The sequence below is a fragment of the Melanerpes formicivorus genome, unplaced genomic scaffold (assembly GCF_026170545.1).
Source record: "Melanerpes formicivorus ecotype bairdi unplaced genomic scaffold, bMelFor1.0.p_v2 SCAF_193, whole genome shotgun sequence".
Classification (NCBI taxonomy): Eukaryota; Metazoa; Chordata; class Aves; order Piciformes; family Picidae; genus Melanerpes; species Melanerpes formicivorus.
In genome coordinates this window covers 234,129-254,258 of record NW_027142545.1, presented here as the reverse complement: position 1 = coordinate 254,258, position 20,130 = coordinate 234,129, and the positions used below count along the sequence as shown (strand labels likewise).

The 20,130-nt window shown below is 64.3% G+C and overlaps 1 protein-coding gene across 1 annotated transcript in view; it reads left to right on the top strand.

Moving 5' to 3' along the window:
- Positions 1-20,130, top strand: part of LOC137457709 (hydrocephalus-inducing protein homolog) — a 63,312-nt gene that overhangs the window by 19,270 nt on the left and 23,912 nt on the right. The window contains exons 17-34 of the mRNA XM_068169553.1: positions 857-1,095; positions 2,348-2,603; positions 3,219-3,362; positions 4,252-4,395; positions 5,391-5,668; positions 7,311-7,482; positions 8,699-8,896; positions 10,253-10,462; positions 12,291-12,428; positions 12,697-12,874; positions 13,284-13,414; positions 14,125-14,258; positions 15,251-15,387; positions 16,206-16,333; positions 16,442-16,633; positions 17,001-17,150; positions 18,190-18,429; positions 19,143-19,311. Of these exons, the coding sequence (XP_068025654.1) occupies positions 857-1,095; positions 2,348-2,603; positions 3,219-3,362; positions 4,252-4,395; positions 5,391-5,668; positions 7,311-7,482; positions 8,699-8,896; positions 10,253-10,462; positions 12,291-12,428; positions 12,697-12,874; positions 13,284-13,414; positions 14,125-14,258; positions 15,251-15,387; positions 16,206-16,333; positions 16,442-16,633; positions 17,001-17,150; positions 18,190-18,429; positions 19,143-19,311 (3,238 nt within the window). The remainder of the gene's footprint in view (positions 1-856; positions 1,096-2,347; positions 2,604-3,218; positions 3,363-4,251; positions 4,396-5,390; positions 5,669-7,310; positions 7,483-8,698; positions 8,897-10,252; positions 10,463-12,290; positions 12,429-12,696; positions 12,875-13,283; positions 13,415-14,124; positions 14,259-15,250; positions 15,388-16,205; positions 16,334-16,441; positions 16,634-17,000; positions 17,151-18,189; positions 18,430-19,142; positions 19,312-20,130) is intronic.

Sequence of the window (20,130 nt, the reverse complement as noted above, 5' to 3'; positions counted from 1 at the left end):
GAAATTGTTCCTCAAGCCCAACCTAAAGCTCCTCTGATGCAACTTGAGGCCATTTCCTCTTGTCCTACTGCCTGGGAGGAGATGCTGAACCCCCCCTGGCTCCAGCCTCCTCTCAGGGAGGTGCAGGGAGCCAGAAGGTCTCCCCTCAGCCTCCTTCTCTCCAGGCTGAACAAGCCTGGGTCTCAGCTTTGAACTGAGGATGGGGTTTTGAGCAAGCTGCTTTACTTGGAGATGTCCCTGCCCAGGGCAGGGGCTTGGAACTAGAAGATCCTGCAGGTGCCTTCCACCCCAAACCATTCTGTGATTCTCTGATCTTCTCCCTGGGACTGGCTGGAGAAAAGTCAACTTCTTGCAGCCCCTCAGTACTTCAAGAGGCCTCTGAGCAAAAGGCCTCCAAGGAGACTGGAGGAGGAACCAACCTTCTCTTGAGGCCGGGTGTCCTTTGGGCTGGGGAAGTTTAGACTCGAGGTGAGGAGAAAGCTTCACTGAGAGAGTCATTGCTCATGGGAATGTGCTGCCCAGGGAGGTGGTGGAGTCCCCATGCCTGGAGGTGTTCAGGAGGGGATTGGAGGTGGCACTTGGTGCCATGCTCTAGTCATGAGGTCTGTGGTGACAGGCTGGACTGGATGATCCCTGAGGTCTCTTCCAGCCTTGGTGATACTGTGCCATGGGGGGCACTGAGGAGAGTCTGTGAGAGGAGGGTGGCACAGGGGGGTGTAAGCTCCTGCAGAGGTGCTGTTTGCAGCCCCCCTGGCTCAGCTGCAGGCAGGTGAAGCCTTTCTGCTCTGTTCCCCTCACCTCCTCGCCCCGAGGGCCCCGGTTTCCAGCCTCAGCTGGGCTCTGCCTTGTCTTGCAGGCTGGCAGAGGCTGCTGCTGGAGGGTCGAGCCCAGCCAAGGAGTGATCCCCGCCGAGGGCCAGGTGTCTGTGTCTGTCACAGCCCAGCTGGACGACACAGGGCAGTTCCAGGCCGAGGTGCAGGTGCTGGTGGAGCACAGCCGTGGCTACGGCATCCCCGTGCGGGCCCTCGGCGTCGGCAGCACCATCGTCCTGGACAGGCCCTTGGCTCCGCAGCTCAGCCTGGGCACTCGCTTCAGGTAGGTGTCCCTCAGCTCCTGCTGCTGCCAGGGGCTCAGCCAGGGCAGCTCTCTGCAGTGCCCAAGGGATGCTGCCCTGCCCGCAGCAGCTGAGAGGATGTGCTGGGGAGGGCTGGGAGCCTTCCTCAGGGGCAGGACCGTGAAGAATGCTATTGATGACTTGGCTCAGCCAAAAGGCCCCCAGGGAAGGCCAGCACAACTTTGGTACAGCTTGTCCAGGCTCCTGGGCCCGGCTGGGAAGGATCCCCATCCCAGGCACCTTCAGCAGCAGCTGAACGATTTGGGCAGAGGAAGGGAAAAGACAACTCTAAAGCTGAGCTCCCCTCCAGAGCCAGAGCCCAGGAGCTGCAGTTTCTGCTTCGGTCACAAGATGGACTGCCTTGAGCTGCTGCCTGCAGCAAAGGCAGAGCAAAGGGGGGGCGGGGGGGAACCCCAAACTCCGGAGGCTTTGCCTGAGCTCCAGAGGCAGGTTCCTCACACAGCAATGTTCAGGTGGGGAACTTCTGCTCAGGGCAAGAGGCTGTGCCGGGAGCTGCAGGCAGGCAATGTCCTGAGCCCAAGCCGCGCTCTGGGTGCAATGGCAGAGGCAAAGCGAAAGCAGGAGCTAAGCTTCCCCCTTGTCCGCAGCGAGAGGGAAAGTGGAGCCGCTGGGCAGCGGCGGAGGGGAGGCTCCAGCAGCACTCCCCCAGCCGGCCGGCACCGGGCAGAAGCAAGGGGGGAAAGGGAAGGGTTTCCCACCCCCCCTCTCTGGAACTGCCGCTGGAAACAAAGCGGAGCAGCGGCAGAGCAGCGAGCTGAGACGGAGCCGAGGAGCTCCTGAGCAGCAGCAGCAGCAGCAGCAGCACCGCGGGGAGCGGCCAGGGCCCTGCCCAGCAGCTCTGCTGCTGCCTTGGTGCCGCCGGCGAGGCCGGAGCCAGCTCCGTGCGGAGCCTCTGTCCTCTCCCTGCCGCTGCCGCTCCGGGCCTGCGGCAAGGAGGAAGGGCTCTGGGGCAGCCGGGGCTGGGCTCGGCTGTGCCCCGTCGGGACAGCTCTGCAGGAAGCTCTTCCTGGCTGGCTGCAAACAGGGCAGCTGCTGGGAGGGGAGAAGCTCGGGGCCAGGCAAGGGCTGGCTCCTGCTGAAGCTTTGAGCCGGCTCAGCCTTTCCGAGGGGGTTGCACTGCCAGCTGTGTGGTCAGACGGCAGCGGCACCAGCTGGGGGAGCGCTGGGCAGCAGCAGCTCTGCTCACCTTGTCCATCTCTGCTCCTCTTGCAGCCTGGCTCCCTGCTGCTACAGCTTCCAGGTCACCAACCGAGGCCGCCGCTCCCAGCGCCTCTACTGGAGCCTAGGAGGCTGCTCCCTGCCTGCCCAGCGCGGACAGCTCCCTGCCCTCAGCAACACCGAGGCCAGAGCTCCCCCCCAGAGCCTCGCAGCTGCCTGCCCTGTGTTTCAGCTTCGGCCCGAGGTTATGGAGCTGAGGCCAGGCCAGACGATGGAGGTGATGCTGGAAGCCTTCTCCAGCACTCCCCAGGTGAGGTTCCTCCCGAGGGCTGAGCCTTCCCCATCAGGTCACCTCCCCTGGGACTTGTCCTGCAGTCACAGCATCAACCAGCCTGGCAGAGACCCCCAGGATCACCCAGTCCAACCTATCACCCAGCCCTGTCCAATCCACCAGAGCCTGGCACTGAGAGCCTCCTCCAGGCTTTCCCTGGAGACCTCCAGGGGCGGTGACTCCACCACCTCCCCGGGCAGCACATTCCAGAGGCCAATTCTCTCTCTGGGAAGAACTTCTTCCTACCAGCCAGCCTGACCCTCCCCTGGCACAGCTTGAGACTAGCTCCAGTTCCATCCCAGCAGCTCCTCCAGCTTTCTGCAGCGCTGTGCACAGCCAGGGCAGAATCCTTTGGGGCAGGGCTTGTCCCAGGCAGCACAGACCTGCCCAGAGCTTTGTGTGGCTGTTGGCTGCAGCAGGATGGCCTCTGGAGCTCAGCAGAACTGGGCTGCAGCAGAGGCTGTGGAGGGCAGGGGCAAAGAGGGAGCAGGGAGTGTCACTTGAGGGCAGTGGCAGGGCCGTGGCTGGCAGCTGCAGGCTGTCTCCTGGCCCCCTGCTGGCAGCCCCCATGTGCCCTGTGGCTTCTCCCTGCAGGCGGTGAGGGAGCAGCTGCTGTGCCAGGCCGCGGTGGGCGGCGAGGCCAGGAGGAGACAGATCCTGCAGGTGGAGCTCAGCTGCCAGTTCGTTGCTCCTGCCCTGCAGATGTCCTCCACAGCAATCTCTTTCCACGTGGAGAAGGTGAGCCTCTGGCTGGCATCCTGGCACTGAAGCCCTGGCTGCTGGCTGGAAGCTGTGGGCTGCCTGTGCTGGGCTTGCAAGCAGGAGGGGAAAGAGCTGCTCCCAGTCCCCAGGGCTTTGGCTGAAGACTGCAGCAGGACCAAGCTTTGGCCATTAGCACTGAGGTCCTTCCTGGCTCCCCTGGGGCTGGGAACAGCCTCAGCAGCTCGACTCTGCCCTCCTTGGTGTAGCACCACTGAGAAGAGTCTGGCCCCACCCCCTGCTCCCTTTGGCTCCTGCTGAGCATTGCTCAGATGCCCTCTGGGGCTGCTCTTCTCCAGGCTCAGCAGCCCCAGGCCTCTCAGCCTTTGCTCCTCAGGCAGATGCCCTTCAGCATCTTGTAGCAGGGGCAGCAGGTGCCTGGAGGGTGCTGGCTGGCTGTGCCTGGTCAAAGCCAACCTTAGGCTGCTGCAGGCCCTCCCCTGCCTCCTGCCCAGCAGCCCTGCTTTGAGGAGGCTCCTGGAGCTGGAAAGGTTGCAAGGGGTGCAAGCTAGGTGACTGGAACTCCTCTTGTGCTGCTGTCCCCAAGAGAGGACACACCACTGGAGTCAGATGCTCTGGGCTCACACTCTGGGCTTGATCTTTTGGCAGCAGCTGCCTCCTCTCGGGGTCCCCTTCCCTGCCTGGCCCATGAGGCTGTGCCCCTGGCCCCTGGGCAGTGCTGTGGTTTGCAGCCAGCAGCAGCTGTGCTGTGCTTAGAGAAAGCCCTTCCAGAAGGGCAGAAACAAACCCAAAGAGTCCAGAGGAGCTGTGCTGAGCTGTGGGGGCTGAAGGCTTGGAAAGGCATCAGAAGGGGAAGGAGGTGCCTGGGCACTTGAGGTTGGTTGATGCTTCTCTCCTGTGGCTGCAGCAAGCAGGGGATGTCCTAACTCCCCTGGCCCAGCCTCTTGCTCTGAAGAACATCTGCCCCCTGCCACTCAGCATGGTCCTGGCCTTAGGGCAGCCCTTCTCCATCTGCGACGTGGAGCAGCAGCCCCTGCCTGCAGATGCTCAGGTGAGCAGCCCTGGGCCTTGCTGCTGCTGGAGTGCGAAGAGGGAGGGCTGTGCTGCTGTGCTGCTCTTGGGAGGGCCTCCAGGAGAGACTTGGCTGCTGTGGAGTCAGCAGAGGGCTGGCCTGAGCTAAATCAGGTTGGAAATGAGCTGCTGGAGGGAAGAAGATACCCTCTGAATGGGGAAGAGAGCCATGGGATGCTTTGGGTGGGAAGAGACCTTTCAGCTCAAGAAGGCCAACTGGGAACTCCTCACTGCCAGCTCACCACTAAAGCATGGCCCTCAGCACCAGATCCCCAGGACTCTGCCATGGGATGGGGACTCCACCACTGCCCTGGGCAGCCTGGGCCAGGCCTTGACAGCCTTTGAGGAAGAACTTGTTCCTCATGGCCGAACTGAAGCTCCCCTGGTGCGACTTGAGGCCCTTTCCTCTTGCCCTGTGGCTTGCTTGGCTCCTTGCTGCAGCTTCCTTTCAGAGTCCTGGCTCTAAGAGATGCAGGGAAGGGCTCCAGCCCCTTCTGGGCAAGCCAGCGAGTCAAGCTGCCTCCTGGCAGCCATCCCAGCAGCCAGCCTCAGCTGTCTGCCTGCTCCTCAGGAGCAGCTTGCTCCCCTCAAGGGCAGCCCTGCCTCTGAGAGGGCTGAGGATGCTCCTCCAGCCCCTGCCTGCCCCCTGTGTCAGTGGCAGGGGTTGGGCACAGGCCCTGCCAGACAGGTGGTGATGTGGGCATGGGCACCACTCCTGTGCCCTGCCGGTGCCAGCCCTGCCAGGGCCAGGCTGCAGTGCTGGGAGGAGCAGGGCAAACAGCCTTGGTGCCAGGGTGCTGCTCTGGGGGGGGCTTTGGTGCCTCTGCTGAAGCCTGAGGGGGGCTGGGCCAGCAGTGGGGTGGGGCTGGCACAGGCAGGCCCTGCTGGAGCCACACTTGGGCACTGCCATGGTTCATGCCCTGAGCCCTGGGGACGGCATCCCACGGCTGCTGGATGCTCTTCCTCTCCTTGCAGCCCATGAAGCTGGAGGCAGGGCAGGAGCTTCAGCTCTGCATCAGCTTTAACCCTGCTCATGCAGAGGGTTTGCACTCCTGGCAAGTGGAGCAGGCTCTGAGGATCCAGTTCCTGGAGCACCCTCACCAGGAGCAGGTCCTGCTGCGGGGAGAAGTCTGCTGCCCCAACCTGCACTTCCAGAGCATGGCTGTGGACTTTGGCTGCATCCTCAACGGCACTGGAGCTGTGCAGAGCCTGGAGATGACCAACTGCAGCCAGCTGCCTGTCTCCTACTGCTGGCAGCTGCTGCCAGACAGCCAGGGCAGCCAGCTGAGGTATGGCCACCTCTGCCCTCTCCTTGCAGCTCTTCTCCTTCCTGCTGTCCTGCTTGTGCTTTGCAGAGACCAAGGTGCTTTCCCTGGGCTCTGACCAATTGCTTTCCCCTTGCCCTGGTGGGAACAGGACCAAGCCCTCCAGCTGAGCTCAGGCTGGCTGCTCAGGGCACAGGAGTCCTGCAGCACTGTGATGCTGGGCAGGAGACACTGTTCTGCAAGCCAGCCTCTGAGACGCTGGCAGCACTTCTCCTGGAGCCCATGCCTCCCAGTCCTGCTTTGTCTCTGGAGCTCCAAAGCCCTGCTTGGGCCCTGGGACAAGCAGAGACAAACTGGGAGCTCTCTGCCTGCCCTGCCAGCCCCACCTCTTCTCATTCCAGTCCTAAGAACCGACACAGGAACTGCCCCCGGGACGCTGTCCAGTGCTGGCTCCCCAGCTCGGGAGAGCCAGGGACCTCCTGGAGAGAGTCCCAGGGAGGCTGCAAAGCTGCTGAGGGGCCTGGAGCAGCTCTGGGAGGAGCACAGGCTGAGAGCCCTGGGGCTGTTGAGCCTGGAGAAGAGCAGCCCCAGAGGGCAGCTGAGCAATGCTCAGCAGGAGCTGAAGGATGGGGGCAGGAGGCTGGGGCCAGTGCCCGGTGCCCAGTGCCAGGGCACGGAGCCTGCTGCCCCCTGGGGCTTCCATCTGAGCAGGAGGAGAAACTTTGGCTGTGTGGGGGCTGGATTGGCTGCTCAGAGGTGAAGCCTGCCTGGCCCCCAGCCCCTGCTCCAAGAGCCTCCACCTTCAGGCAAGCAGAGGCCACTCCTCTGTCCCCGCAAGCACAGCTGCTCTGCTGCTGCCAAACCACAGGCATCCTCTTGCCCCCTGCCCTTGAGCTCTTGCCCAGCACTCAGAAGATCCCTTCTGGGCTTGCTCTTCTGCAGGCTGCACAGCCCCAGGGCCCTCAGCCCCTGCTCTCACCTTGTCTCTTTAGAGACAAAGCCTCAGCTCCTGGGGCTGCTGCAGGGACAGGACAGAGGCTGAGGGCTCCATCGCTTCCTGGCTGCAACCTGGCTGGTAGCTTCTTTTCCTTCCACCTTCCCCTGCCCTGGAGTGGTGCCAGGGATGGGGCATCTGCCCCCTCCTCAGGCACCCTGGGCCAGTGTCTCCCTCTCCTCAGCATCCCAAATGTCTGCCTTGTGTCTGCTCTGAATCTCTGAGCTCAAGCCTCCCCCCACCCTGGGCCTGGCACACCAAGCCCTGCTCCAAAGGCTGTCCCCAGCTTCCTTGTAGGGCACTGGGAGTGCTGCAAGGCCACCAGAAGGTCTCTGCTGGGCTCTGCCCCTTTGCTTCTCAGTCTCCCTTTTTGCACAGTGTGTGTCTGGTTGCCCTTCCTGGTGCCCTTCCTGGCCCCCAGCCCTGGCCTCTGCCCTGTCTGCCAGCAGCCAGGTGCCTGCACTGCCCCTGTGCCAAGCTGGGCAGCCCAGAGCCTGGCCCTGCTCCATCCTGGGCTGGAGCTGCTGGGCCAGAGCCAGTGCTGAGCTCAGAGCAGCAGTGGCCAGCGAGGAGCTGCTGGGGCAGTCTCCCCTGCCTGCCCCTGCAGTCCCTGCTCACAGGGAGCTTCTGTTCCAGGTGCAGCCTCCCGGCCCCAGCAGCGCAGGAGGAGAGAGCCTGCGGGCAGCGCTCGGCCTCTGCAGGGAGCAGCTCCGGGCATGGGGGTGTGGAGGAGCCAGCCCAAGCCCTGGGGGCAGTGGGGGACCCTGCCCAGGAGCCAGCAGATGCCCAGGACTGCCTGGAAGCAGAGGTAGCTTTCCTGGGACACCTCCCAGTTTGCCCCCAGAGCCCTGCTGCTGCCAACCTCCCTTCTCATGGCCCCGCGGCCACCTGAGAGCAGGAAGGGCAGCAGGGCCAGCAGCTGGACACAGGGCTGCTGGGGAGGGACAAACAGGACAGTCTGGCTGGGGGAGGCCTCCCTCAGCTCCTCCTGGCCTCTGGAGAGTTTGGGCTGGGTTGTTTCCCAGTGTCAAATGAGGCTTTTACCTGCATGCTGCTGGGAAGGCTTTGAGCTTCCTTCTGTGCCAAGCCCAGCACCGATCCCCAGGGGCCACCTGCTCAGCCCCAGCCATTGGCACATCCTGGCCTTAGCCAAGGGCTGGGATGGCAGAGACAGCCCCAGAGCTGTCAGGGCTCAGGAAGGGACCTGACCCAAGGGGAGACTCAGCCCTGCCCAGTGCTTTGTCTGCCAGGGAGCTGTAGCTCTGCTTAGGCCCAAGGATGCCCCAGCAGCGTTCCTGCAGAGCCTGCTGGTGGCCAGGCCCCAGCACAAAGCACTTCTCAGCTTCCTGAAGCAGCAGAGCCTCTGGAGCTGGAGGAGCAAGCCCAGAAGCCTCTCTCAGAAACAGGGCTCAGAAGGCCAGAGCCAAGGCTCCCTTTGCAAGCTGGCACCTCTGAGGTTGAAGACAAGCTGCCAGCTGCTGCAGGGCAGGAAAACATCTCAGCTGCCTTCTTCAGGAGGGTGTCTGGAGAATAATGACCTGGTGGAACTCCTCAGCTCTCCAGCAGCCATCAGGGCATGGAATGAAACCAAAGCACATCTGAAACTGGAGAGCTGGGCCAAGCCCTCCCTCAGTCCTCCTTTGCCTGTTCTGGGGAGTCTCAGGGGCAGCTGTGTCCCTGCTTTGGTCCTGGAGAACCTAAGCTGTCCAGGCAGGAGCTTCTCAACATGTTCTTTGGGCAGGAGGGAGCAGAGCTGGACTGGCACCAGGCTGCCAGCTGCCCCCTTGGGCTCTCTGCCAGGCTCCTGCAAGCTTGTGTGTAGGAGGTGAGGATGGAGCCCAGGCCTGACCTGGGGCTGGCCTTGGAGCCACACTCAGCAGATGCCATGGCCATAGCCAGACTTGATTTGCTCCCAGCTGCCATCTCAGCTGCCCCTGGCTTGATGAGGTGCTGGAGCCTGCAGCAGAGTGCTCTCACCCAGAGCAGCCACTTGCTCACTGCAGCCCTTGGTGCTTGCTTTGCAGCTGCTGTCCGGTGCCACGGAGCAGGAGGGGGCCCTGGAAGGTGCCCTGGAAGGTGCTGTGCAGCAGGAGGGGGCCCTGGAAGGTGCTGTGCAGCAGGAGGGGGCCCTGGAAGGTGCTGTGGAAGCTCCCAGCCCAGCTGGGATGAGGCAGCTGATGAAGCTGAAGGAGACAGAGCCCCACAGGCTGGGATTGGAGGAGGCAAGTGGGAAGCTGCCTGGCTTCCAGCTTTGCAGTGGGAGAAGCAGTTCCACAGCTGGGACTGCCACTGCTGGCCCTCAGCACTGCTCACAGAGTGGCCTCACATCCCTCCAGGCAGCTGGGCATGGAGAGGCCATGCAGGACATGGTGTAGGGCTGAGCCAAAACACTCCTTGTGCAGCAGCTCTGGGGGCATTCACAGCACCCCAGCATGGAGGGGTTGGAAGGGACCTCTGGGCATCATCAGTCCAAGCCCCTGCTCCAGCAGGGCACCCACAGCAGCTTGCCCAGCAGCACAGTGCCCAGGGGGGGTTGGAAGCTCTCCACACCAGCAGACTCCACAACCTCTCTGGGCAGCCTGCTCCAGGCCTCCAGCACCCTCACACCAAACAACTTTCTCCTCCTCTTCACATGGAACCTCCTGGGCTCCACTATGTGCCCACTGCCCCTTGTCCTGTCCCAGGGCACCACTGAGCAGAGCCTGGCCCCAGCCTCTTGCCCCCCACAGCTCCTTTGTCTCTTGCTGAGCATTGCTCAGCTCCCCTCTGGGGCTGCTCTTCTCCAGGCTCTCAGCCCCAGGGCTCCTCCCAGAGCTGCTCCAGGCCCCTCAGCAGCTCTGCAGCCTCCACTGGACCCTCTCCAGCAGTTCCCTGTCTCTCTGGAAGTGGGGAGCCCAGCACTGGAGCCAGGACTCCAGAGGTAGCCTCCCCAGGACAGGGGAGAGGGGCAGGAGAATGTCCCCTGGCCTGCTGGCCACAAGCTGCACATCTTCTTCACCTTGTCACTAAGCAAGTGCTGGAGAGGACATTTGCCAGTGGCTTCTGCTGTAGCATCTGGAGAGACAGCAGAGTGCAGATCAGAGAGTGAGGAGCAGCAGGAGTCAGAGGAGCTGGGCTGGAGGCCCCCCTGGCTGCAAGGCCTCTCAGCTTAGCACCTGGTGTGATCCTCCAGCCAGTGAGGAAGGTTGGAAAGCCAAGTTGTGCAGCAGAGAGAATTTCTTGCTGCCAGGATCCCTCCCAGATGACTTTAGTGTGGTGCATTGATTAAGTTCTTCCCAATCCAAGTGCTCAGCCTCTCCCCCCACTCAGCCCCTCCCCTGCTCAGCCTCTCCCCTGCTCAGCCCCTCCCCTGCTCAGCCTCTGCCCCCACTCAGCCCCTCCCCTGCTCAGCCTCTGCCCCCACTCAGCCCCTCCCCTGCTCAGCCTCTGCCCCCACTCAGCCCCTCCCCTGCTCAGCCTCTCCCCCCACTCAGCCCCTCCCCTGCTCAGCCTCTGCCCCCACTCAGCCCCCTCCCCTGCTCAGCCTCTGCCCCCACTCAGCCCCTCCCCTGCTCAGCCTCTCCCCCTCTCCTCCCCAGGTGTTCGATGTGCTGCCACTCTACGGGCTGCTGCAGCCAGGCCAGAGCCAGCAGGTCACCTTCAGCTTCTTTGGCCACCCCAACGTTGTGGCCTGTGCCAGGGCCCTCTGCAGGGTGCAGGGAGGCCCCAGCTACGAGCTCAGGCTGCGTGGGGAGGCCTCGCTCCTCAGCTACCACCTGGACACCACGGAGCTGGACTTTGGGCTGCAGGTAGCGCAGGCTTCTCCTTGTCTGGAGCCCTCTCTGCTGGGGGCTGCCCACTGAGCCCTAGGGCTAGCTGCTGTGCTGGCTCCAGGCCTTGGAAGCACCACCTTGGAGTGATGCATTCTGCTTCCAAGCTGCTCTGGAATGGCCATCCCCACCCCACCGGAGCTGGGAAGTCTGAGCGGGGAGGTCCCCGGGCGCGGCCGCCCTGGCAGGGGAGGTCCCTGCTGCCTGGGGGCAGGATGGACTGGCTGAGCTCTGGAGCTCCCTGCTGCCTGGGGGCAGGATGGACTGGCTGAGCTCTGCAGGTCCCTGCTGCCTGGGGGCAGGATGGACTGGCTGAGCTCTGGAGCTCCCTGCTGCCTGGGGGCAGGATGGACTGGCTGAGCTCTGGAGCTCCCTGCTGCCTGGGGGCAGGATGGACTGGCTGAGCTCTGGAGCTCCCTGCTGCCTGGGGGCAGGATGGACTGGCTGAGCTCTGCAGCTCCCTGCTGCCTGGGGGCAGGATGGACTGGCTGAGCTCTGGAGCTCCCTGCTGCCTGGGGGCAGGATGGACTGGCTGAGCTCTGGAGCTCCCTGCTGCCTGGGGGCAGGATGGACTGGCTGAGCTCTGCAGGTCCCTGCTGCCTGGGGGCAGGATGGACTGGCTGAGCTCTGGAGCTCTCTGCCAGCCTGGGGGCAGGATGGACTGGCTGAGCTCTGGAGCTCCCTGCTGCCTGGGGGCAGGATGGACTGGCTGAGCTCTGGAGCTCCCTGCTGCCTGGGGGCAGGATGGACTGGCTGAGCTCTGGAGCTCCCTGCTGCCTGGGGGCAGGATGGACTGGCTGAGCTCTGCAGGTCCCTGCTGCCTGGGGGCAGGATGGACTGGCTGAGCTCTGGAGCTCCCTGCTGCCTGGGGGCAGGATGGACTGGCTGAGCTCTGGAGCTCCCTGCTGCCTGGGGGCAGGAAGGACTGGCTGAGCTCTGGAGCTCCCTGCTGCCTGGGGGCAGGATGGACTGGCTGAGCTCTGGAGCTCCCTGCTGCCTGGGGGCAGGAAGGACTGGCTGAGCTCTGGAGCTCCCTGCTGCCTGGGGGCAGGATGGACTGGCTGAGCTCTGGAGCTCCCTGCTGCCTGGGGGCAGGAAGGACTGGCTGAGCTCTGGAGCTCCCTGCTGCCTGGGGGCAGGATGGACTGGCTGAGCTCTGGAGCTCCCTGCTGCCTGGGGGCAGGATGGACTGGCTGAGCTCTGCAGGTCCCTGCTGCCTGGGGGCAGGATGGACTGGCTGAGCTCTGGAGCTCCCTGCTGCCTGGGGGCAGGATGGACTGGCTGAGCTCTGGAGCTCCCTGCTGCCTGGGGGCAGGAAGGACTGGCTGAGCTCTGGAGCTCCCTGCTGCCTGGGGGCAGGATGGACTGGCTGAGCTCTGGAGCTCCCTGCTGCCTGGGGGCAGGAAGGACTGGCTGAGCTCTGGAGCTCCCTGCTGCCTGGGGGCAGGATGGACTGGCTGAGCTCTGGAGCTCCCTGCTGCCTGGGGGCAGGATGGACTGGCTGAGCTCTGCAGGTCCCTGCCAGCCTGGACCCTTCTATGCTAAGTCCTCCTCAAGGCACTTGGCTGCTCTCTGCTTTCATGCTCGGTGCTGTCCCTCTGCAGGGTGCCCCAAAGCTCAGCTCCTGTGCAGGGCCCAGAGCTCCCTTGTGGCTGGGGGTCCCCAGGTGAAGCTGGCAGAGCCAAGTGCCCTCCTCTCCTGCTGCTCTGCTGTGCTGCCTGCGTTGGCTCTTGTGCCAGTGCCAGCTGCAGGAGATGCCCAGTGCCAGGCCTGTCTCTAACTGCCCGCTCCTCTCTCCTCTCTGCAGCTGTGGGACTCGCTCCTGGAGGCAGAGGTGACCCTGCAGAACAGTGGGAAGCTGCCCTTCACCTTCGTGGTGCTGAGCCCTGGCACGGCCACTGCCCGCAGCCCCCTGCCCGGCGTGCCCCTGGTGGTGCCCAGCACGGTGAGGATGGGGGCAGCACAAGGGACTGTGCCTGTGCCTGTGCCAGCCTGCACTGCCCTGGCTGGGCTTGGAGGGAACAAATGGGGAGCAGGAGAAGAGCAGAGGAAGATCCCCCAGCAGCAGCCAGGGCTGGGAGCTGCCTCTGCTGAGGGGGATGGAATCACAGGATCCTTGGGCTTGGAAGAGGCCTTTCAGACCCTCCAGGCCAGCTGTGCCCTCAACTCCAGCCAAGCCTTTCTGCTGCATTCCCTCCCTCCTCTCCCTGCAGGGCTGCCTTGAAGCCGGCCAGCAGCAGGTGCTGAAAGTCTCTTACCTGCCAGAAGTGCCTGGGCTCTTCTGCAAGGCTTTCCAGCTCCAAGTGGGTCACCTGCAACCAGAGGAGATCTGCCTGAGAGGAGAGGGAAGCTTTCCCAGGCTCTGCCTGCACCTGCCCAGGAACATCCAAGGCAAGCACTGCCTGGCTGCTCCTCAGGATGCTCCCCTGCCTCTTCCCCCATCTCCCACAGCCAAGCCTGGAGGCTGCAGGGCTCTCAGAGCAGCACTGGTTGCTTCCTGAGTCTCTGGCAGTCCCTGGGGGCTGTGTCCCGGCAGACTCCCTGCTGCAGCCCTGCCGAGCTGCTGGGCGAGACGCAGGCAGGGCTTTGGGCAGGCTTGGATGGGCATTAGCTGGCAGGGGCCGAGCTGCTGCTCTGGGGGAGGAAGCTGGGCAGGGCTGAAGCTCAGGCTGCAGGCAGGAGGAGCAGCTCCCAGTGCCCAGAGCTGCTGGAGGAGCGTTGCTGGGAGAGGCGCTGTGGGGAGGGGGCTGCCCAGCTGAGATGCCCACGCTGCCACCTGAGGGGGGGTTTCTGCCCTCAGGAAACAAGAGATGGGAGCAGATTCTCAGGGAGCTGAGAGGGGAGCTGGCCCAGGAGAAGGAGAGAGAGAGAGCAGATGCCCTGGGGGAGACTGCAGCCACAGAACCACCCCCAGATGACTCGGACGCCACGGTGAGAACAGCTGCTGCCCCCTGTGGCACCTGCCAGCCTCTCCCCCTTGTGCCATGGATCCCCTTGGAGCCCACAGCAGGCTTCTGGGTGCCCTGCTAACAGGTGGGCCCTCCCTGCCACACTTAGCTGGGACATCATCAGCTCAGCTCTCCAGCTCTGCTAGTTGTCCCTGCTGGAGCTGGAGGAGCTTCCTGGCAGCCTGGGGGTAATCCTGCAGGCCCTGCTCCTGGGGATGAATTGCTGGGGCCCCATCTCTAGGCTGCTTCTTGCCCCCCAGCCAAGCTCTGCCAGGTGTGCAGAGCCTGAGAGCAGCAGCCTGAGCCAGCCCTGGGACTGTGATCTCGCTGCTCATCTCCAAGAGGCAGCAGCAGCAGCTTCCTCCTGGCCTCCTTGGCAAGAGGGCTTTGCTCCAGGCTGCTCTGGCACTGCTTGGGGGCAGGCCATTGCCTGGAGCTCTGGCAGGTCCCTGGCTTGTCCCTCTGTGTCTGGCCAGATCAGCTTGGATTGCAGTGCCTGGGCAGCTGAAGGGGCTGGAGCTGGGAGCTCTGGAGACAAGGTCCTGCCAAAGAGAGCTGGAGGTGTCCCAGGCAGTGGGGCAGGAGGACTCCCTCAGCCCTCCCAACAAGAGCAGGCTGGGAGCCTCCTGGGGAGCTGAGCCCATGCCCTGGGAAGGCCCTTGGCTAAGCAGTCCCTGTCTTTCCTTGCCTCAGCTGGACACTGGGCTGCAGGTGCAGCTGGAGGACATCCTGCTCAAGGAGCACATCCTGGAGCAGCAGGCAGCTGTGGCCTGCAGCGCCCCAAAGGAAGCTGCCTTGAGGCTGCCTGCTCGCCGCAGGCTTCTCGAGTGAGTAAGGACATCCCTGGCCGTCTGCAGGTGCTCTGGGGGTGACAGCCAGCAGTGCAGCCCTGCTGCTGAGAGCTGCTGGGCTCTGCAGAGCCTGGAGCAGCTGTGGCCAGCAGCAAGGCTTTGCTCCTGAGAGCTGTGCCCTGCTGCCTGGGAGCAGCTGAGTGTCCTCGCTTCCCTGAGCTGCGGAGCTGCTCTCAGCTCCCCACAGATGCTGGGCTCTGTGCCTAGAGCTGAGGGGACCCAGTGCAGACCATGAGGCCCCTCCAGCCAGCCCAGACACCATCCCTGCTGGGCAGCCCTGAAAGAGGCAGCTCAGAGCTGGCTTCCTGGTGCCACCAGACCACATCTGACCCCAAGAGCAGGTTGGCAAAGTCTCCCTCAGGGACCTTGGCTGCTGGGGGGACTGCAGGGCTCCCCTAGGTCGCTTGGTCCTTCCCTCTGCTCCTTGATGCTGAGCAGTGGGAGCAGCAGGCTCCAGCTCAGGCAGAAGGCGCTGTGCAGAACAGATCCTGGCTGTGTTCTCCCAGTGGGATGGCTCTGGACAGGACCTTCCTGTGGCTCTCACAGGGGTTGGTGGCTGCGGCCCCTGGGGCTCTGGGGACAGAGCTGGGTGCAGAGTGGTGAAGATTTCCTGGGGGGGAGGGGGAGGGAGAACTCTGCTGACAAGGTCCTGAAGCAGTTTCAGGGGTGGGCTGTGGGCCAGGCTCAGCAGCTGCACTGAGAGCAGTGGAGGTGCAGTGGACTTGTGTGCAGTGGCCCAGGAGCTGTGGGCAGTGCCCACTGGCAGCCAGCTGTGCTTGAAGGTGCCCCTGGGACCTGCTAGAAGCTGGGCCCTGCCTTCCCTGGCAGCGGCCAGAGTCTTGGCACCAGCTGCTCAGGTGTTGGGCTCCAGGGGCTTGAGCTGAGTCGTTGCCCTGGAGTTGCACCTCCCATGCCATGGCAACGTGGCCAGGCTGTGGGCTCAGGAGTGCCCTCCCTCCTCCTTGCAGAGCTGAGCTGCCTGAGTACATCCTGGACTTTGGCTGCGTGGGGCTGGGTGGCATCCACAGGCGCAGCGTGAAGGTCACCAGCCTGGGGCACTTCCCTGTGTCCTTCCAAGTGCCTGGGCAGCTCCTGTGTGGCACAGGTAGGCAGTGCTGGGGACCCTTCCTGTGGCCTTGCAAGAGCTGCCTGTGGCAGCTCAGCCTGAGCCACTGCCACGGAGAGCTCTTGGGGAGCTTTGTCCTGCTGGGGACCTGCTGCTTTGGAGCCTGAGTTCTGCTGGCCAGCAGTGCCCAGGGGCCTGGCCTGCCTGTGGCTGCCCTAACTCTGCCCTGCAGGGGCTGGGTGGGCTGCTCACCTTGCTCCCCTCTCAGCACCTTCTGCTCTTGGCTGCCAGCAGCAGCAGCTGAGCTTCTCTGGGTGCTCTCTGGCCTTGTGTTGCAAGGAGCTGCAGCCTGGGTGCTGCTGAGCTGCTTGGTGTGAAGTTCCTGAGGTCGTGGCACTTGTGCTCAGCCCTGGCTGAGGAGACAGCCTGGCAGGGGCTGTGCTGTATCCAGACAGGCCTCTGGAGCGGCCCTTGAGGCAAGGCTGCAGCAGCACCAAGCGCTGCCCTGCTGTCTCTGCAGGGTGCCCAGAGGCCTCCCTCAGTTGTTTCTAGGCAGCAGCAGGGCATGGGCAAATCTTAGCTGGGAATTCTCCTTTGAAGAGGTCTGAGTGTCCTTCCCTGGCCTTGCTGCAGCTCCTCAGCTGAAACCTTTTCCTTTCCCCCCTTGGGGCCTGGGCTCTGGCTGTGCCAAGCTTTGGGCCTGCAGCGGTGCCGGGGGAGAAGGAGCAGCAGCAGCTGCTCTGGAGAGGCAGAGTCCTTGCCAGGGCTGCCAGGCAGGACACTCAGGTGGCCCTAGGCTGCTGGTGCCCCAGCTGCTGTCCCCTGTGCCTCAGCTGCTTCCTGTCCATCTCTTGAAGGCTTCAGCGTGGAGCTGGAGCGCGTGGAGCAGCTGCCCTGCTCCCAGAGCAGGAGCTTCACCGTGTGCCTGGAGCCCCAGAGTGCCAGGCTGCCGCTGGGCCAGGCGGCCCTGCTGCTGCCCATCCAGGTGCCCTGTGCCTCCTCCCCTCCCTCTGCCCTCACCCCCTGCGGGGGCAGGCTGGGGCCAGCAGCAGAGGCCAGCTGGAGCTCACCTGGCTGCTCTGTGCCTCACCAGGTGACAGGAGGCCCCACGGTTCGTCTGCTCCTGCGTGCCAGGGGGGTTGTGCCCTCCCTCTGCCTCTCCAGGGCCAGGCTGGACTTCTCCCCTCTCCAGTGTGGGCAGTGCCAGGAGGAGACCACTCGGCTCTACAACCAGCTGCCAGTGCCCTGTCAGTGGTTCCTCAGCAGGGAGGAGCCTGCTCAGAAGGTAAAGCACAGACACTCTGCCACTTGCATCTTCTGGGCTGCCTTTCCTGCTTCTCTCTTGCCTCCTCTGCTCCTCTGGCTGCTTCAGCACTTGGGCTCCAGCTGGGCTGAGGAGGCTTTGGAGGGTGCCCTGGGCCTGTTGAGCAGCTGCTGCTTCCCTTCTCTGCCACCTTCAGCCCTTGCTCCTCTCGTCAGGAGCAGCCTCCCCTGCTGCCTGTCCTGCCTCTGCCTTTGGCCACCAGTTCTAGGCCAGGGCTGGCCCCACCTGATTGGGATGGGTGCTGTGAGGCCAGGAGTGCCAGCACTGCAGGAAGCCAGCTGTGTCCTGCCAGAGCAAGGAGACCTCAGCCCCTGGTTTCTGTGCTCAGGTGGACAAGCCTTTGGCAGCCAGCAGGCGTGGGAAGCTGCTGCAGGAGCCCAAGGCCAAGGCCGGCGTCTTTGAGGTGCTTCCCTCAGCTGGAGTCCTGGCCCCTGGGCAGTGGTGCAACCTGCGAGTCAGGTTTTGCCCCGTGGAAGAGGTGAGCTGGGCTGGTGTCCCCCCCAGGAGGTCTGGCAGGGCAGTGTGGGCAGGAGAGCCCAGGCTGGGAGCAGGAGCTGAGCCCTGCCCCCACGGGCAGCTTGCTGCAAGCTCAGCTTCCCCTGCTGCAGCCTCTGCAGAGGGGGCTTGGGGAGCCAAGCCCTGAGCAGAGGACTCCCCTCCTGTCTGGCCAGGGAGAGCTCCTCTGCCCCTCTTGTTCAGCTGCTCCTTGCCCGCCACAGCGCTGCCAGGGCTGGGTCTGGGCACCACAAGCCTGCAGACCTTTCTGCTGAGCACTGCACTGCCCCAGGAGTGGTGCCAGGGATGGGGCATCTCCCACCTCTGGGCACTCCTGCTGCCCACAAGAGGCAGATTGCCAGCAGCCTGCAGAGGGCAAAGGTTACAGCTCCGTGCTCCAGCACTGCCCCTGCCCTTGCTCCACAGAGCCAGCAGCCTTTTGTGGAGCTGCTGGGAGAGGGAGTGCTGAAAGACCTCCTCTGATGGGGCAGGCTCCAAGGAGCTCTGCTCCAGGGCAGCTGAGGAGAGCTGGAGGTGCACAGAGAGCAGGGAGAGGTTCAGCTGCTGGCAGCAGCACTCCTGAGCCAGCAGCCTGCTCTGCTCTCCTGGCAGGGCCAGTCCTTTGGGGAGTCCCTCTGCCCAGCCCAGCCTGGGCTAGCAGCAGCTCTCCCACCTGGCTCCTGGGGGATCAGAGGGCCCTGGGCTATGCTGAGCAGGCTCAGGCTGAGCAGCTCTTTGCTCCAGGTTCCCTCTCCAAAATGCAAGGCAAAGCCCTGTGCTGCTGTGGGGCATCTCCCCCGTGGGGCAACCTGGGCCAGGGGCTCAGCACTCTCAGCATGCCAAGTGTCTCCCTTCCCTGAGCCTGACTCTGCCTTTTCCAGTTTCCAAGCAGCCCTCCTTGTCCTGCTTTCTGCTCTCCATTCAGCTCAGAGGTGCTACTGCCAGCCCTGGCCTCGGGGCACAGGGTGAGTTTGAGGCCCTGGCACTTCATGGAGGAGCTTTCTGCCCTTCTCTCTTTTCAGAAGCTCTACAGGAGCACTCTGAAGATCCACATCTGCCACAGCAGCCAGCACCTCCAGCTGCTGGTCTCAGGCAGTGGGCTGGAGCCACGGCTGGAGTTCCAGCCTGAAGTGCTGGAGCTGGGGCCAGTGCTGCCATCCAGCCCTGGGGCACAGGGCACAGTGGTGGTGAAGAACCCTTGCAGCTTCCCCATCGAGTTCTACTCCTTGGAGTATGACCTGCAGTACCTTGCTGAGGAGCAGGTAAAGAGAGGAGCTCTGCTCCCCACATCCACCTTGTGCAGCTTCAGGGCACTGCAGTGTTCCCAGCCTTGTGCCAGGGAGATGGAGACAGGAGGCAGGGCACAGCCTGGGGGGGTGGTGGTTCAGAGTTAGCCTCTTCTGCTGGCAGGCTGTGGAGGGGCTTGGCTGGTCCTGCAGTTGTGAGGAAGGCAAGAGGGGGAAGCTGGCCGGGGCCGGGGGGGTGGCTGTGGCTGTGGCTGGGGCTGGGGCCAGGGCCGGTCTGGGGGGGTGGCTGTGGCTGGGCTGGGGCCGGGCTGGGTGGCTGTGGCCGTGGCTGTGGCCGGGGCCGGGGGCGGGCTGGGGGTGGCTGGGGCTGGGGCTGTGGGCAGGGCTGTGGCCGTGGCCGTGGCCGTGGCTGGGGCTGGGGCTGGGGCTGGGGCTGGGGCTGGGGCTGGGGCTGGGGCTGGCGCTGTGGGCGGGGCTGTGGGCGGGGCTGGGGCTGGGGCTGGGGCTGGGGCCGGGGCCGGGGGCGGGCTGGGGGTGGCTGTGGCTGTGGCTGGGGCTGTGGGCGGGGCTGGGGCTGTGGGCGGGGCTGTGGGCGGGCTGGGGGGGGCTGGGGCTGGGGCTGGGGCTGGGGCTGGGGCTGGGGCTGGGGCTGGGGCTGTGGGCGGGGCCGGGCCGGGCTGGAGCTCCAGCAGTGCCTCCCAGGGGTGGTTTCTCCTCCCCATGCACAGATCCTGAGGGCGCTGGAAGGCTTCGACTGCCGCAGCACCTTGCTGCTGCCTCCTCGTGCCCCGGGGGAGCAGCTGCCTCCAGAGCTGCTGCAGCTGTCTCGGGGCCAGAAAAGGCTGCAGGATCAGCAGGCCAAGGCCAAGCCTGAGCAGCCCACAGCCCAGGACGAGGGTGAGGCTTTGCTCTCGGCTGTCGTGAGTGGGGGCTCAGCAGGGAGCCCAGCCCCCAGCTCTCCAGGGCCTCATTCTCTGGGGCTCCAGCAGTCCTCATGCCCCAGCTGGGTGGAGCAAGGCCCTGGTGAAACTGTGGCTTGGGACAGCCAGCAGTGCAACCAAAGCCAGCTCCTCTCTGCCCTGCCTGGGGAAGCAATGAGGATGGCTCCTGGCAGGGGGGAGCAGGGCCAAGTGAAAGGCCTGGGCAATTTGCCTCAGCTTTGCCAAATGAGCCTCAGCTTTGCCCCAGCAGCTGCTGGGATCAGGGTGATGGGGAAGCTGTGCTGGGCAGGGCAGCACTGCTGCTCTCCTCTCTGGCACTGCAAGCTGAGGAGGCTCTGGGTGACCTCCTGAGGGCTGTTCTGGGGAACTCAGAGCCCAGCCACATCTGCTGCAGTGCCATTCCTCAAGCACCCAGCTCCTGGATGAGCCCCAGATGGAGCCTCTGCCTTGGGACTGTCTCAGATGCTCCTTTCTGGCTTTGCCCTTCTTGCTCAGCAAGCTTGGCACCACGCTCCCATGAGGGCCATGTGGGCAGTTCATGGCAGGAGACCGGGCTTCAGTCCGTTTGGGTGTTGCTGCATGCTCTGCTCTCCTCTTTCTGCCAGCCCATCCACTTGTGGGCACCTGGAGCAGCATCCAGGGCAGAGCCTGATCTGCACAGGCTTGAGAGGAAGGGCAGGGCGAGCCCATGGGTGTGCCATTGGCTTGAGCAGAGTCTCCTCTGCCGGGAGCCGAGGGGCTGGTGAGGATGAGGAGGATGAGAGGAGGGCAGGAG